Source organism: Pseudorasbora parva, chromosome 9 (assembly GCF_024679245.1).
Source record: "Pseudorasbora parva isolate DD20220531a chromosome 9, ASM2467924v1, whole genome shotgun sequence".
NCBI classification, from domain to species: Eukaryota; Metazoa; Chordata; class Actinopteri; order Cypriniformes; family Gobionidae; genus Pseudorasbora; species Pseudorasbora parva.
In genome coordinates this window covers 1,478,638-1,495,070 of record NC_090180.1, presented here as the reverse complement: position 1 = coordinate 1,495,070, position 16,433 = coordinate 1,478,638, and the positions used below count along the sequence as shown (strand labels likewise).

The following is a 16,433-nucleotide window of genomic DNA, read 5'->3' as shown; positions in this document are numbered from 1 at the left end:
ATTTTAGGCAAAAAAGCAGTACAATTTTAAATACAGTCAATAATAATGATTTAATGGTTTATCATTTTCGACCAATAGGTGGCACTGTTACTAAACTGATGTGGTGTAGTCAGATTGAGGAGACAATGACACATGCAAAATTTGGTGTCAATATGTCAAAGCATTGCAGAGATACAGCCTCAAGAGTAATTTTTGCATCAGAGCTCAACTGCGTTGCTGTAGTATATGACAACTGTTTTGCCTATCAACACGAAATCCATAATTATTTGTTCACATGGTCTGAAGACGATACGATTTAATTTTGGTGAAAATTGGACAAACGGTCTAGGACGAGTTTGAAAAAGTAGGTTTTTAACCAATAACAAGATAGAGGGGAGAGAGGTTTTCCAAATATGGGAAAAATTGGTATCTATGTTCTCGGCATGAGCCATAGAATGATTTATAACCAGTCTCATTGCAATAGGCTAATTTAATCAAAAGTTATTAGCATTTTTGTACACTTTATTACAACTTTTGACCACAAGGTGGCGTTGCCCGAAAACTTTTTGAGTACCTTCAGGACATAGAGCGGAAGACACATACTGAGTTTTGTAATTATACACTAATGCATTCGAAAAAAAGTATAGCATATGCATTTTATACCCTAATACTGCATTCAAGTCAATGGGAATTTCATGTTTTGTTCTATTATAGCGCCACCAAGAGGCAGAATCCCACCATTTTTTATATGTCCTCAGAGTGAGCCCCTACATATGTGTGTCGAGTTTGGTGAAAATATCTCATTTTGTTTGGGAGTTATAAACAGTTGTATGAAAAAAACACGTAAAAAATGACTGACACCTGACTTTGATTGGATTTTACTACCCCTTACTATCAATATTTTGACATTTGGGAATTAGTGTATAGCTATCGACCTATGTTTCCGAACTTCTGATGCTGGTTTCGTCTCGATCGGAATGAAAATATAGAATGAACTACTATTAGATATTACATATTTTAAGAAGTAAAATGAGTTTTAAAAGGAAGGGACATTTAATGGGATTTGTATGTTTCATTTTATTGTTGTGGATTTAATTAGAGCCCGAGCACTGATGGTGGTCTACATGTCAATATTTAGTCAGTATATATTATCACTTGTGGGCAAGAGTAAATTGTGATTAACCACTAATTAAGATTGAACCAAAACAACATCATATTTGGTCAGCCTAATAGTTAATAGACTTAATGATGTTAAATTTCAAAGATCTTGAGTTTTGTTGAACATGTCCGTGGTATCCTGACAAAGTCTGATGTTTCGGCAAAATTTTAGTTATTCATAGTGCCACTAGCTGGTTAAGTCGCCTTTATTTATATAGCACTTTTAACAAGTCCAGTTTCAAAGCAGCTTCACAGTTTTAACAAGAAAATAATGCAACAGATTTTGTACAACTGGTCTGTTGAAAATGGTGATGTTATCCAGCTAATTTCAATTATCATGTAGTGTCAATGCGGGCAGATCAGTAATATAGTTGAAATTTAGGTGTCCCCAACTGAGCAAGCCAAGCCAAAGGCAACGGTGGCAAGGAACCAAAATTCCTTCAGGGCCAGGATGGAGATAAAAAAATCTTGGGAGAAACCAGGCTAAGTTGGGGTGCCAGTTCTCCTCTGGCCGACGAACAAACAGTGTATGATTATTATTTTGCGTATAACAGTGTAGGATTATTTTTTACCTTTTAAACTGGCAACATTACAGTTTAGAAGTCATATTAGATAAATAGATATTCGTAAGATCATTTGATAGATTAGAGTTGTCGTGCCGGAGACAGGTTTATAAGGATGACTTTTCGAGTCTGCATTTACAGGGCAGAGTTTAATTGACACACTCTCTTCAGACATTTCAGGGATGCATTGGTCATGTCCTGGCACAGGTCCACCCTCTGATCAGAGTACAGCCCAGTAGCAGGAAGTGTGGCAAATACAAATGATTGATATAGTCCTCCTATTTTTACATACTTAAATGCATATTGCCCACCGTGCTCTGTGTTCCTACAACCACAAGGTAGTGGTGGCACAGTTGCGAGGACCCTTTTATTCCTCTTGCAGCTTCAATGTAGTTTTGTATTTTTTACTTTTTGGGACCTCAGGAAGAGTAGTCACTGCCTAGGTATTGGCTAATGGGGATCCAAATAAACAAATAAACTTAGATCATAGATGGGAAAGAGCATTCATGGGTAAATTAACTAAGGAAAAATATAATATCATAGCTTTTTTAGGTGTCCTCAAAGGGGTCCATAAATATATGTCAAATTTGTTGTAAATATCTAATTTTCTTTTAAAGTTATAGCAAAATATATTTGAGAGCATGGGCTGCATTGATTGGATTTTTTTTTTCTTCCAAAATTTTGGCTTTGTTTTGGTCATTATTGTTTAGCTATTGACCTATGTAAGTATTCAGAATTTCCTATTGTGGTTTTGTTTTAATTGGACTAACTGTTTCCTACATTCGCAAAGGTTTTTTAGGTGCTAAAGTACATCTTTTTACAAACCATAAGGTGAAACCAGGAATGTTTGGTATTATTGGACTCGGCAAGGATTCAGGAGTCTAATGATGTGAATACTGTGAAAAACACTGGCTTGAAAATTCTCAGGCTCCTTCAGGGCATTGCGCCAATGAAGTATGCTTTGTTTGTGATACGCCATTGTCCTCATAGACGATCATGGCACCAAGGATAAAGACAATGAATGCCCATTTTCATCTGACTATTGTTTGGGTGTGTATATTGCCAGTTTCATGACTTTTTCCCCTGTTATAGCGCCACCAAGTGATCAATCGTTACGATTTTTTTCATGTGATCTCAGACTGATCTCACTCACACGTGACCTTAATTTGGTGGAAATAACTCGTTCTGTTCACAAGTTATAGCCATTTTATTAAATAAGGTCCCGGTCACATCAAACATTTTGGCTCCCCTTAGCAACCATAAATCAAAATGTTTTTTTTTTTTGATAATTATTGATAGTCTCTCTCCAGAGAACATTTCTGCAGTGGTTTGGTTCCGATCAGTCAAATAAGCTGGGAGTAATTTGCAAAAGTAGGTTTTACAAAAAACCTAAAATATCTCGAAATTGGCGCCTGAAGGGCGAGCAAATCCGAGATATGCATTTTGTCCGTCTCGAGCCAAGGATTCCAGCAATATAAGACACTCGAGGCTAAGCCTTACGGTTGAGGAGTTATGAGCCGTTTCGTACTTTTGGTCGCCGTTTCGTACTTTTGATCGCTGTAGCGCCCCCGTCAGGCCGATCGGGGTGGGCTTCGGTGACGTCTGCAGTGGTTGTGAGTACTACCAGCCCTGAAAGTTTCAAGTCTCTACGACTTACGGTTTGGTCTGCCCGAGCAGTTTTAGCTGGAAAATGATGCATCATGGGGAAATGAACAGTTCCAATAGGGTTTCAGCCTGACGCCTGACTTTGATTGGATTTTACTACCCCTTACTATCAAAATTTTGAGATTTGGCCTCACGACTGTGCCTAGCGACCTATGTTTCCGAACTTCTGACGCTGGTTTCGTCTCGATCGGACCAGTGGTTTCGAAGATATCGGCTAATTTTCTTAAAGCGCTAAGTTACAACGGTGCACAAACCATACGCAGAAACCTGGCAAGTGTGGTATCGTTGGACTCGGCAACGATTCAGGAGTCTAAGGAGATGAGTCCCGTGAAAATAAGTCAACCACACCCAAAGTTATAAGCACTTTTTAAAAAAAATCTCAACTAGGTGGCGCTGTTTCGAAACTTCTCAGGCTACTTCAGGGCATCGTGGTGATGACCCATGCCGAGTTTCGTAACAATCCGTTCATGCGTTCATAAAATACAGCATTTTGGCACATAATTCAAGATGGCCGACAGCCAAAATGGCCGACATGGTAAAATTGGACATCAGTCGACTCGGCATGACGTCTCGAATCTGACGAGACCACTTTTGTGATTTTTGGGCAAACGGTTCAGCAAAAAAAAGCAAAAATAGCCATTTTTCCTATCTCCGGGCCAGTAGGTGGCGCTGCGCCGAAACGCAGCAGGTTGCCTCAAGAGATGCTTGTGCCAACATGTACCAAGTTTGGTCTGAATACGATAAAGCGTTGCGGAGATACAGCCATACGTCTGTTTTCGCAAGCGCTACGTAAAATTTGTTTGCGCGTTTAACGGAAAAGATTTGACGAATCAACTTGAATTCCATAACTTTTTGTCGACACTGGCTGAAGATGATCTGGTTCAATTTTCATGCAAATCGGACGAACAGTCTAGGACGAGTTCGCAAAAGTAGGATTTTGGGGAAATTCAAAATGGCGGGAAACATATAATGTCGGAAATGACGTCATAGGGTGCTTTCGGATTGGCAGGAGCTCAGAAATCTGAGGAAACAAGAATTTTGTTTCTAGCCCTTAAGGTTCAAAAGTTATTAGCATAAACATGAGTGCAACTTTGGACAGGTGGTGGCGCTAGAGGGATTGAGTTGGAGACACCAAAATTGGTGTATTTAATGTTGGGACTGCCCTCTATCAGAATGTCAAATCTTTACAACTTTCCCGCAATCGGTTCTATGGGCTGCCATAGACCTCCATGGCGGAAGAAGAAAGTGCGACAACGGTTTCAATAGGTGCCTCCGCACCTTCGGTGCTTGGCCCCTAATAAAAAGGCAATAAAAAGGGTATAAAAAGGCCTATAAAAAATAGACCATAGGGTTTGAGCACTTGAGTTTTGAGCTGCTGGTTGCTAAAACTTTATCAAGCCTGGTGACATGTGCATCGCAGAGGTCAAAGGTCAATTTTTGCATTTTCAGCTCATTTATCATGAAAATGGGGTGTTTTTATTTATTTATTTTTTTACCTTTTAAACTGGTATGCCTCTACTGATGGCCCGATCTCCGCCAAAGTTTGCACGCGTCTTTACAATAATGCGGCGCACATGCTCAGCCGATTTGGTGAAGTTCTGCACAAAGCAGGCAATTTTTAGTCATTTAAATGTCATTTTGCATAGGATAATATAGGGCATTTGTTTTTCACCAGTTTAACAGTTGGAGGGCCCGATCTCCGCCAAAGTTTGCACGCGTCTTTACAATAATGCGGCGCACATGCCCAGCCGATTTGGTGAAGTTCTGCGCAGAGCAGGCAATTTTTAGTCATTTAAATGTCAATTTGCATAGGATAATAATAGGGCATTTGTTTTCACCAATTTAACAGTTAAAGCGCCCCGGCGGCCATAAAAGTCTGCAAGCCTCTTTAGGGTCACGTGACGCATGCGCACGCGTGATTTCGTAAAGCTGTATGCCAATCAGGCAGGAAGAGGGCCGCTTTCAGGCCTTTAATGGGATTTTCCATAGAAATACATCATTTTGACCCCTTTTTAACCATTATAGCGCCACCAAGTGGCCGGTCCCCACGTCCTTTTTCACTTGGCCACAGAATGAGCTCTTACATAGGCGTGCTGAGTTTGGTGAAAATACCTCATTCCGTTCACGAGTTTTAGCCAATTTAGTAAAAGGGGCTACTCCCCCTTCCAACGTTTTGGCGGCCTTTAGGGTCCAGGAACCCAAATTTCCGGTTTTTTTAAATGACTTTTGACAATTAGACTCCAGAGAATCTCGCTGTGCTGGTTTGGTTCCGGTTGGGCCAAAAACCTAGGACTAGTTGGCAAAAGTAGGTTTTGCAAAAAACCCGAAATACCCGAATTTTTTCCCACTATTCCGAGCCAATCCGGGGCATGCATTTTGTCCGTCTCGAGCCAAGGATTCCAGCAATATAAGACACTCGAGGCTAAGCCTTACGGTTGAGGAGTTATGAGCCGTTTCGTACTTTTGGTCGCCGTTTCGTACTTTTGATCGCTGTAGCGCCCCCGTCAGGCCGATCGGGGTGGGCTTCGGTGACGTCTGCAGTGGTTGTGAGTACTACCAGCCCTGAAAGTTTCAAGTCTCTACGACTTACGGTTTGGTCTGCCCGAGCAGTTTTAGCTGGAAAATGATGCATCATGGGGAAATGAACAGTTCCAATAGGGTTTCAGCCTGACGCCTGACTTTGATTGGATTTTACTACCCCTTACTATCAAAATTTTGAGATTTGGCCTCACGACTGTGCCTAGCGACCTATGTTTCCGAACTTCTGACGCTGGTTTCGTCTCGATCGGACCAGTGGTTTCGAAGATATCGGCTAATTTTCTTAAAGCGCTAAGTTACAACGGTGCACAAACCATACGCAGAAACCTGGCAAGTGTGGTATCGTTGGACTCGGCAACGATTCAGGAGTCTAAGGAGATGAGTCCCGTGAAAATAAGTCAACCACACCCAAAGTTATAAGCACTTTTTAAAAAAAATCTCAACTAGGTGGCGCTGTTTCGAAACTTCTCAGGCTACTTCAGGGCATCGTGGTGATGACCCATGCCGAGTTTCGTAACAATCCGTTCATGCGTTCATAAAATACAGCATTTTGGCACATAATTCAAGATGGCCGACAGCCAAAATGGCCGACATGGTAAAATTGGACATCAGTCGACTCGGCATGACGTCTCGAATCTGACGAGACCACTTTTGTGATTTTTGGGCAAACGGTTCAGCAAAAAAAAGCAAAAATAGCCATTTTTCCTATCTCCGGGCCAGTAGGTGGCGCTGCGCCGAAACGCAGCAGGTTGCCTCAAGAGATGCTTGTGCCAACATGTACCAAGTTTGGTCTGAATACGATAAAGCGTTGCGGAGATACAGCCATACGTCTGTTTTCGCAAGCGCTACGTAAAATTTGTTTGCGCGTTTAACGGAAAAGATTTGACGAATCAACTTGAATTCCATAACTTTTTGTCGACACTGGCTGAAGATGATCTGGTTCAATTTTCATGCAAATCGGACGAACAGTCTAGGACGAGTTCGCAAAAGTAGGATTTTGGGGAAATTCAAAATGGCGGGAAACATATAATGTCGGAAATGACGTCATAGGGTGCTTTCGGATTGGCAGGAGCTCAGAAATCTGAGGAAACAAGAATTTTGTTTCTAGCCCTTAAGGTTCAAAAGTTATTAGCATAAACATGAGTGCAACTTTGGACAGGTGGTGGCGCTAGAGGGATTGAGTTGGAGACACCAAAATTGGTGTATTTAATGTTGGGACTGCCCTCTATCAGAATGTCAAATCTTTACAACTTTCCCGCAATCGGTTCTATGGGCTGCCATAGACCTCCATGGCGGAAGAAGAAAGTGCGACAACGGTTTCAATAGGTGCCTCCGCACCTTCGGTGCTTGGCCCCTAATAAAAAGGCAATAAAAAGGGTATAAAAAGGCCTATAAAAAATAGACCATAGGGTTTGAGCACTTGAGTTTTGAGCTGCTGGTTGCTAAAACTTTATCAAGCCTGGTGACATGTGCATCGCAGAGGTCAAAGGTCAATTTTTGCATTTTCAGCTCATTTATCATGAAAATGGGGTGTTTTTATTTATTTATTTTTTTACCTTTTAAACTGGTATGCCTCTACTGATGGCCCGATCTCCGCCAAAGTTTGCACGCGTCTTTACAATAATGCGGCGCACATGCTCAGCCGATTTGGTGAAGTTCTGCACAAAGCAGGCAATTTTTAGTCATTTAAATGTCATTTTGCATAGGATAATATAGGGCATTTGTTTTTCACCAGTTTAACAGTTGGAGGGCCCGATCTCCGCCAAAGTTTGCACGCGTCTTTACAATAATGCGGCGCACATGCCCAGCCGATTTGGTGAAGTTCTGCGCAGAGCAGGCAATTTTTAGTCATTTAAATGTCAATTTGCATAGGATAATAATAGGGCATTTGTTTTCACCAATTTAACAGTTAAAGCGCCCCGGCGGCCATAAAAGTCTGCAAGCCTCTTTAGGGTCACGTGACGCATGCGCACGCGTGATTTCGTAAAGCTGTATGCCAATCAGGCAGGAAGAGGGCCGCTTTCAGGCCTTTAATGGGATTTTCCATAGAAATACATCATTTTGACCCCTTTTTAACCATTATAGCGCCACCAAGTGGCCGGTCCCCACGTCCTTTTTCACTTGGCCACAGAATGAGCTCTTACATAGGCGTGCTGAGTTTGGTGAAAATACCTCATTCCGTTCACGAGTTTTAGCCAATTTAGTAAAAGGGGCTACTCCCCCTTCCAACGTTTTGGCGGCCTTTAGGGTCCAGGAACCCAAATTTCCGGTTTTTTTAAATGACTTTTGACAATTAGACTCCAGAGAATCTCGCTGTGCTGGTTTGGTTCCGGTTGGGCCAAAAACCTAGGACTAGTTGGCAAAAGTAGGTTTTGCAAAAAACCCGAAATACCCGAATTTTTTCCCACTATTCCGAGCCAATCCGGGGCATGCATTTTGTCCGTCTCGAGCCAAGGATTCCAGCAATATAAGACACTCGAGGCTAAGCCTTACGGTTGAGGAGTTATGAGCCGTTTCGTACTTTTGGTCGCCGTTTCGTACTTTTGATCGCTGTAGCGCCCCCGTCAGGCCGATCGGGGTGGGCTTCGGTGACGTCTGCAGTGGTTGTGAGTACTACCAGCCCTGAAAGTTTCAAGTCTCTACGACTTACGGTTTGGTCTGCCCGAGCAGTTTTAGCTGGAAAATGATGCATCATGGGGAAATGAACAGTTCCAATAGGGTTTCAGCCTGACGCCTGACTTTGATTGGATTTTACTACCCCTTACTATCAAAATTTTGAGATTTGGCCTCACGACTGTGCCTAGCGACCTATGTTTCCGAACTTCTGACGCTGGTTTCGTCTCGATCGGACCAGTGGTTTCGAAGATATCGGCTAATTTTCTTAAAGCGCTAAATTACAACGGTGCACAAACCATACGCAGAAACCTGGCAAGTGTGGTATCGTTGGACTCGGCAACGATTCAGGAGTCTAAGGAGATGAGTCCCGTGAAAATAAGTCAACCACACCCAAAGTTATAAGCACTTTTTAAAAAAAATCTCAACTAGGTGGCGCTGTTTCGAAACTTCTCAGGCTACTTCAGGGCATCGTGGTGATGACCCATGCCGAGTTTCGTAACAATCCGTTCATGCGTTCATAAAATACAGCATTTTGGCACATAATTCAAGATGGCCGACAGCCAAAATGGCCGACATGGTAAAATTGGACATCAGTCGACTCGGCATGACGTCTCGAATCTGACGAGACCACTTTTGTGATTTTTGGGCAAACGGTTCAGCAAAAAAAAGCAAAAATAGCCATTTTTCCTATCTCCGGGCCAGTAGGTGGCGCTGCGCCGAAACGCAGCAGGTTGCCTCAAGAGATGCTTGTGCCAACATGTACCAAGTTTGGTCTGAATACGATAAAGCGTTGCGGAGATACAGCCATACGTCTGTTTTCGCAAGCGCTACGTAAAATTTGTTTGCGCGTTTAACGGAAAAGATTTGACGAATCAACTTGAATTCCATAACTTTTTGTCGACACTGGCTGAAGATGATCTGGTTCAATTTTCATGCAAATCGGACGAACAGTCTAGGACGAGTTCGCAAAAGTAGGATTTTGGGGAAATTCAAAATGGCGGGAAACATATAATGTCGGAAATGACGTCATAGGGTGCTTTCGGATTGGCAGGAGCTCAGAAATCTGAGGAAACAAGAATTTTGTTTCTAGCCCTTAAGGTTCAAAAGTTATTAGCATAAACATGAGTGCAACTTTGGACAGGTGGTGGCGCTAGAGGGATTGAGTTGGAGACACCAAAATTGGTGTATTTAATGTTGGGACTGCCCTCTATCAGAATGTCAAATCTTTACAACTTTCCCGCAATCGGTTCTATGGGCTGCCATAGACCTCCATGGCGGAAGAAGAAAGTGCGACAACGGTTTCAATAGGTGCCTCCGCACCTTCGGTGCTTGGCCCCTAATAAAAAGGCAATAAAAAGGGTATAAAAAGGCCTATAAAAAATAGACCATAGGGTTTGAGCACTTGAGTTTTGAGCTGCTGGTTGCTAAAACTTTATCAAGCCTGGTGACATGTGCATCGCAGAGGTCAAAGGTCAATTTTTGCATTTTCAGCTCATTTATCATGAAAATGGGGTGTTTTTATTTATTTATTTTTTTACCTTTTAAACTGGTATGCCTCTACTGATGGCCCGATCTCCGCCAAAGTTTGCACGCGTCTTTACAATAATGCGGCGCACATGCTCAGCCGATTTGGTGAAGTTCTGCACAAAGCAGGCAATTTTTAGTCATTTAAATGTCATTTTGCATAGGATAATATAGGGCATTTGTTTTTCACCAGTTTAACAGTTGGAGGGCCCGATCTCCGCCAAAGTTTGCACGCGTCTTTACAATAATGCGGCGCACATGCCCAGCCGATTTGGTGAAGTTCTGCGCAGAGCAGGCAATTTTTAGTCATTTAAATGTCAATTTGCATAGGATAATAATAGGGCATTTGTTTTCACCAATTTAACAGTTAAAGCGCCCCGGCGGCCATAAAAGTCTGCAAGCCTCTTTAGGGTCACGTGACGCATGCGCACGCGTGATTTCGTAAAGCTGTATGCCAATCAGGCAGGAAGAGGGCCGCTTTCAGGCCTTTAATGGGATTTTCCATAGAAATACATCATTTTGACCCCTTTTTAACCATTATAGCGCCACCAAGTGGCCGGTCCCCACGTCCTTTTTCACTTGGCCACAGAATGAGCTCTTACATAGGCGTGCTGAGTTTGGTGAAAATACCTCATTCCGTTCACGAGTTTTAGCCAATTTAGTAAAAGGGGCTACTCCCCCTTCCAACGTTTTGGCGGCCTTTAGGGTCCAGGAACCCAAATTTCCGGTTTTTTTAAATGACTTTTGACAATTAGACTCCAGAGAATCTCGCTGTGCTGGTTTGGTTCCGGTTGGGCCAAAAACCTAGGACTAGTTGGCAAAAGTAGGTTTTGCAAAAAACCCGAAATACCCGAATTTTTTCCCACTATTCCGAGCCAATCCGGGGCATGCATTTTGTCCGTCTCGAGCCAAGGATTCCAGCAATATAAGACACTCGAGGCTAAGCCTTACGGTTGAGGAGTTATGAGCCGTTTCGTACTTTTGGTCGCCGTTTCGTACTTTTGATCGCTGTAGCGCCCCCGTCAGGCCGATCGGGGTGGGCTTCGGTGACGTCTGCAGTGGTTGTGAGTACTACCAGCCCTGAAAGTTTCAAGTCTCTACGACTTACGGTTTGGTCTGCCCGAGCAGTTTTAGCTGGAAAATGATGCATCATGGGGAAATGAACAGTTCCAATAGGGTTTCAGCCTGACGCCTGACTTTGATTGGATTTTACTACCCCTTACTATCAAAATTTTGAGATTTGGCCTCACGACTGTGCCTAGCGACCTATGTTTCCGAACTTCTGACGCTGGTTTCGTCTCGATCGGACCAGTGGTTTCGAAGATATCGGCTAATTTTCTTAAAGCGCTAAATTACAACGGTGCACAAACCATACGCAGAAACCTGGCAAGTGTGGTATCGTTGGACTCGGCAACGATTCAGGAGTCTAAGGAGATGAGTCCCGTGAAAATAAGTCAACCACACCCAAAGTTATAAGCACTTTTTAAAAAAAATCTCAACTAGGTGGCGCTGTTTCGAAACTTCTCAGGCTACTTCAGGGCATCGTGGTGATGACCCATGCCGAGTTTCGTAACAATCCGTTCATGCGTTCATAAAATACAGCATTTTGGCACATAATTCAAGATGGCCGACAGCCAAAATGGCCGACATGGTAAAATTGGACATCAGTCGACTCGGCATGACGTCTCGAATCTGACGAGACCACTTTTGTGATTTTTGGGCAAACGGTTCAGCAAAAAAAAGCAAAAATAGCCATTTTTCCTATCTCCGGGCCAGTAGGTGGCGCTGCGCCGAAACGCAGCAGGTTGCCTCAAGAGATGCTTGTGCCAACATGTACCAAGTTTGGTCTGAATACGATAAAGCGTTGCGGAGATACAGCCATACGTCTGTTTTCGCAAGCGCTACGTAAAATTTGTTTGCGCGTTTAACGGAAAAGATTTGACGAATCAACTTGAATTCCATAACTTTTTGTCGACACTGGCTGAAGATGATCTGGTTCAATTTTCATGCAAATCGGACGAACAGTCTAGGACGAGTTCGCAAAAGTAGGATTTTGGGGAAATTCAAAATGGCGGGAAACATATAATGTCGGAAATGACGTCATAGGGTGCTTTCGGATTGGCAGGAGCTCAGAAATCTGAGGAAACAAGAATTTTGTTTCTAGCCCTTAAGGTTCAAAAGTTATTAGCATAAACATGAGTGCAACTTTGGACAGGTGGTGGCGCTAGAGGGATTGAGTTGGAGACACCAAAATTGGTGTATTTAATGTTGGGACTGCCCTCTATCAGAATGTCAAATCTTTACAACTTTCCCGCAATCGGTTCTATGGGCTGCCATAGACCTCCATGGCGGAAGAAGAAAGTGCGACAACGGTTTCAATAGGTGCCTCCGCACCTTCGGTGCTTGGCCCCTAAATATCAAGATGTTTCTAAGCTTTATACGGGCAGTGAATGAGTTTGAAGCTCAAAAATGTGCATCCATCATTCATAAATGTACTCCACTTGGCTCTGGTAAAAAGATGCACTTTTATGATGATAGATGCACTTTTATGATGGATAGATGCACTTTTATGATGGATTGATGCACTTTTATAATGGATAGATGCACTTTTATGATGGATTGATGCACTTTTATAATGGATAGATGCACTTTTATGATGGATAAATGCACTTTTATGATGGATAGATGCACTTTTATGATAATAGATGCACTTTTATGATGATAGATGCACTTTTATAATGGATAGATGCACTTTTATGATGGATAGATGCACTTTTATGATGGATAGATGCACTTTTATGATGGATAAATGCACTTTTATGATGGATAGATGCACTTTTATGATGGATAAATGCACTTTTATGATGGATAGATGCACTTTTATGATAATAGATGCACTTTTATGATGGATAGATGCCCTCCGATTGTGTTCATCTGAAAGAAGAAAGTCATAAAAACCTAGGATGAGCTGAGGGAGAGGAAATCATGGGCTCATGTTCATTTGAAAGTGAACTAATCCTTCAAGAAAATTGTAACATTTGCATGGTAAAGAGCACTTTAAAGGTTTTTTTTTTTTTTTTTTTTTTTTTTTTACATTTGTTTCTGTTTTATCAATATCACAAGGCAGTCATTTATGAGCATGTGCAGAACAAGATCTCGTCTCTACCTGCTGGATTTCCTCATTATGATTCCTGCACACAGCTGCACAGCAGATTTTTCACTCTTTTGTGTCTTAATTAATTCAACAGTGTGTAATCCTCCCCTAATTACCTCTCTCTGAATGTGGAGGTGTCAGGAATTATTCAGCTGTTCCCTCAGTGAACTGATATTTGCCATTGCCAAAGGAGATATTGTCTCAGAGCTATTTCTAAACATAGATATCGTCTCTGCAGAAGACCACCTGCACAGCAGCTTGATTCGTTAAATAAAGTAAAAGTTATAACTTGTACTTTGCATATTATTATTATTATTATTATTACATTATTCATACATGAGCACTTCACGTAATTGCACTTGTTGGCATCTAATCTGTTTTAAAGCGTGTTAGCTCAGAAATATGTTTAGTACATGTTCCTGCTTTAGCTAGAAACCATATTTTCACACATTAACACTCTTTACATTAACATAAGTGAGACAAAGGTCACCATATGCTCAACAATAATAAGAAAATGGAGATGGAATGGGCTGGGGGAAAAAAGAGGTTCTTTGTGCCCTTTATACAAAGTCTAAAAATATATTTATTGACTGCTCTTCGGAGTGGAAAATAAATTAAGATATGCATACATGAATAATCACAACTCATTTACTGGGGAATATTTTACCCTGAAAGCATTTAAATGAGGTTGACAAGCTGTTTATGGATTGCCACCCATAGTTTATGAATTGAATGCATTAGTCTAATGAATATGGGGAAGTGTGAATGGCTTTCCGCTCGTTTTAAGGACTGGCCTTCTCAATAATGGCAAGAGTAAATCTGTTTATTTCCCTCTCCGTTGTCAGAACGCTCCAGACCTTTGCGTTTCTATGCTAAGAGCTATTAGGACAGATAAACAAATCATGAACGAGTCCCTGCTGGACAGCGGCAGACCATAACAATGAGAATGTCCTTGTGAAGAGTCTCGTGTGTCCGGCGTATACACACTCCTCCTTTTCTTTCGGGTCTGTTGACAAACACACAAAGAAAATAAATGACATGTAACTATGAGACTATTCAATTGAAACGAATAACACATGACATGAAGCATGCAAAAAGATAGTGGAGACTATATAATAATAATAATACTAACAATATATTAAACAATGTTATAATTAATATATGTATATCATATTTATTTTGCACGCATCCGCTGGTGTTATAGGCGTATACATCTTGAGATCACATGACCAAATGAATACTAATAATTTTATTTTGGTAATTCCCTGTTATGTGCTATTCACTCCTTGAATAAGGTAATCATTTGTGCCCCTGGATCTCTTCAGCAGTCATAATCTCACCGGTATATCTGTGGCCATAGCCAACAATACACTATAAGGGTCAAAATTATCAATTTTTCTTTTATGCCAAAAATCATTAGGATATTAAGATCATGCTCCAGGAAGATATTTAGCACATGTTCATATCATAAATGTATTATTAGTAGTAATATGCATTGCTAAGGACTTCATTTGGACAACTTTAAAGGAGATTTCCTCAATATTTAGATGTTTTTGCACCCTCAGATTCCAGATTTTCAACGCTGTATACTGTATATATATAAAAAAAATCTTACTGACCCCAAACTGGTCATCTTGTCCCCCATGATGCAGGAATGGATCCTCCCAGAGACACGACTGTGATGTACGTCACTGAGGAATCTGTAACCATATCATGGATTCAACCTCTCGCACCCTTTGATTACTACAAGATGTCTTACCAATCACCAAAAGGTAATGCCTCCGCAGTATCTTTAAGAGTGTGTGTGTGTGTGTGGGGGGGGGGGGGGGGGGCGGGGGGGGGGGGGGTTGCACACACTGACGAGAGAGGTGTGTGTCAACTCGGCTTAGTTAAGGTAATAACATAGTTTAAAGGGGTACTTCAGCGCTGGGAAGATTCATCTGTATTTAAACTGGGTCATCAATGTAGTAGAAATGTGAAATTATTTTTGAATTTGGTGTCTTCTAGACTGAGAAAAGACAGAAAATGTATTTTTGTCTCATGGGGATGAAAGACTACAATTCCCAGAATGCTTCGCTGCCCTGTGAGGCCATTCCCAAAGCCACCGCTACTGGATTACTGTGACTGAGTTGGAGAAGAAACTACAATTAAAAACTGAACATGTCTGTTCAATATAACGATCGAGTCGCCGCGTGAGTCTCACAGCACTAACTCAGATTAGGAGTCAGATTACATTTAACGTCATAAATGAGCTGATGAGCTCTCGTGATGAGAGCTGAGGTAATCGCGACCACACTCGCGGCATACATTCACAACGCGAGTTCAGTCTGGCGCGATTCAGTTCATGCCTTTGGAAGCTTAACTTTCATAGAAATTAATTTGAGAAGTTAAAAGACTTACATTGCTCAGCATCCGTTTAAATTAATGCCTGAGCTGAGCTGTGTGTGTGATCTCCATCCCCAGTGTGGGTGTAAAACATGAGGAAATGGCTCCCTCTGCTGGCTGTAGTCTTCAGCCTCTGGCCAAACATTCCAAAGAGTGTCATTGGAGGAATTTTTCCAGAACTAAAATGCATAAATCTCTCGTCTCAGGGGGATATGAGGGGGGAAGCACAATCGTTTGATTATACTCCAGGGTTTCTACTTATACAAAGCCATATGCTAATCGCTGAAGTAACCCTTTAATATGAAAAAGCGGTAGTATTTGAAGTATCCCGAAGCATGTTGAACAAATTAGACAAATAAGCCAGCATTACTGTTTGTAATCGCTTCACAGGTAGGATGGACAATGTGGTGATTGACAATGATGTCACCAACTACACCCTAACCAGCCTCCACCCGGCAACAGAGTATGAGATCAAGCTGAACGCAGTGAGAGGAAGCCAAGAGAGCAAAGTCATCACCACGACTGTCTTCACAGGTACTTCGTCCTCACTCAAATAATCATACACTTCTGCAGACTTGTATTGTAATTTACCCTAGGAAATGTCTTTTGGTATTCCGTGAAGGATGTGCTCTCATAGCCTCGTTCGTCACAGAACTTTGATTTGATAGAAATGTGGATGACAGTCTGAGGAATGATGCACATCATTTACCATGTGATGAGTCCCATCATTCACCCGTCCTCTGGGACGCTGCAGGAGTGGAATGAGATTTTACTAATGGGTTCAGGGATCAGCCGGCATGCTCACCTGCCATTGAACAGCTCCGGAGACAGGCAGCTGGCACTGTGAACAG

General features: G+C 41.9%; 1 protein-coding gene across 2 annotated transcripts in view; it reads left to right on the top strand.

Moving 5' to 3' along the window:
• The window catches only part of tnr (tenascin R (restrictin, janusin)), a 252,698-nt gene that overhangs the window by 199,174 nt on the left and 37,091 nt on the right, over positions 1–16,433 (top strand). For both annotated transcript variants that reach the window (XM_067453468.1, XM_067453467.1), the window contains 2 exons: positions 14,850–14,969; positions 15,973–16,116. In XM_067453468.1, coding sequence (XP_067309569.1) covers positions 14,850–14,969; positions 15,973–16,116 — 264 coding nt within the window. The remainder of the gene's footprint in view (positions 1–14,849; positions 14,970–15,972; positions 16,117–16,433) is intronic.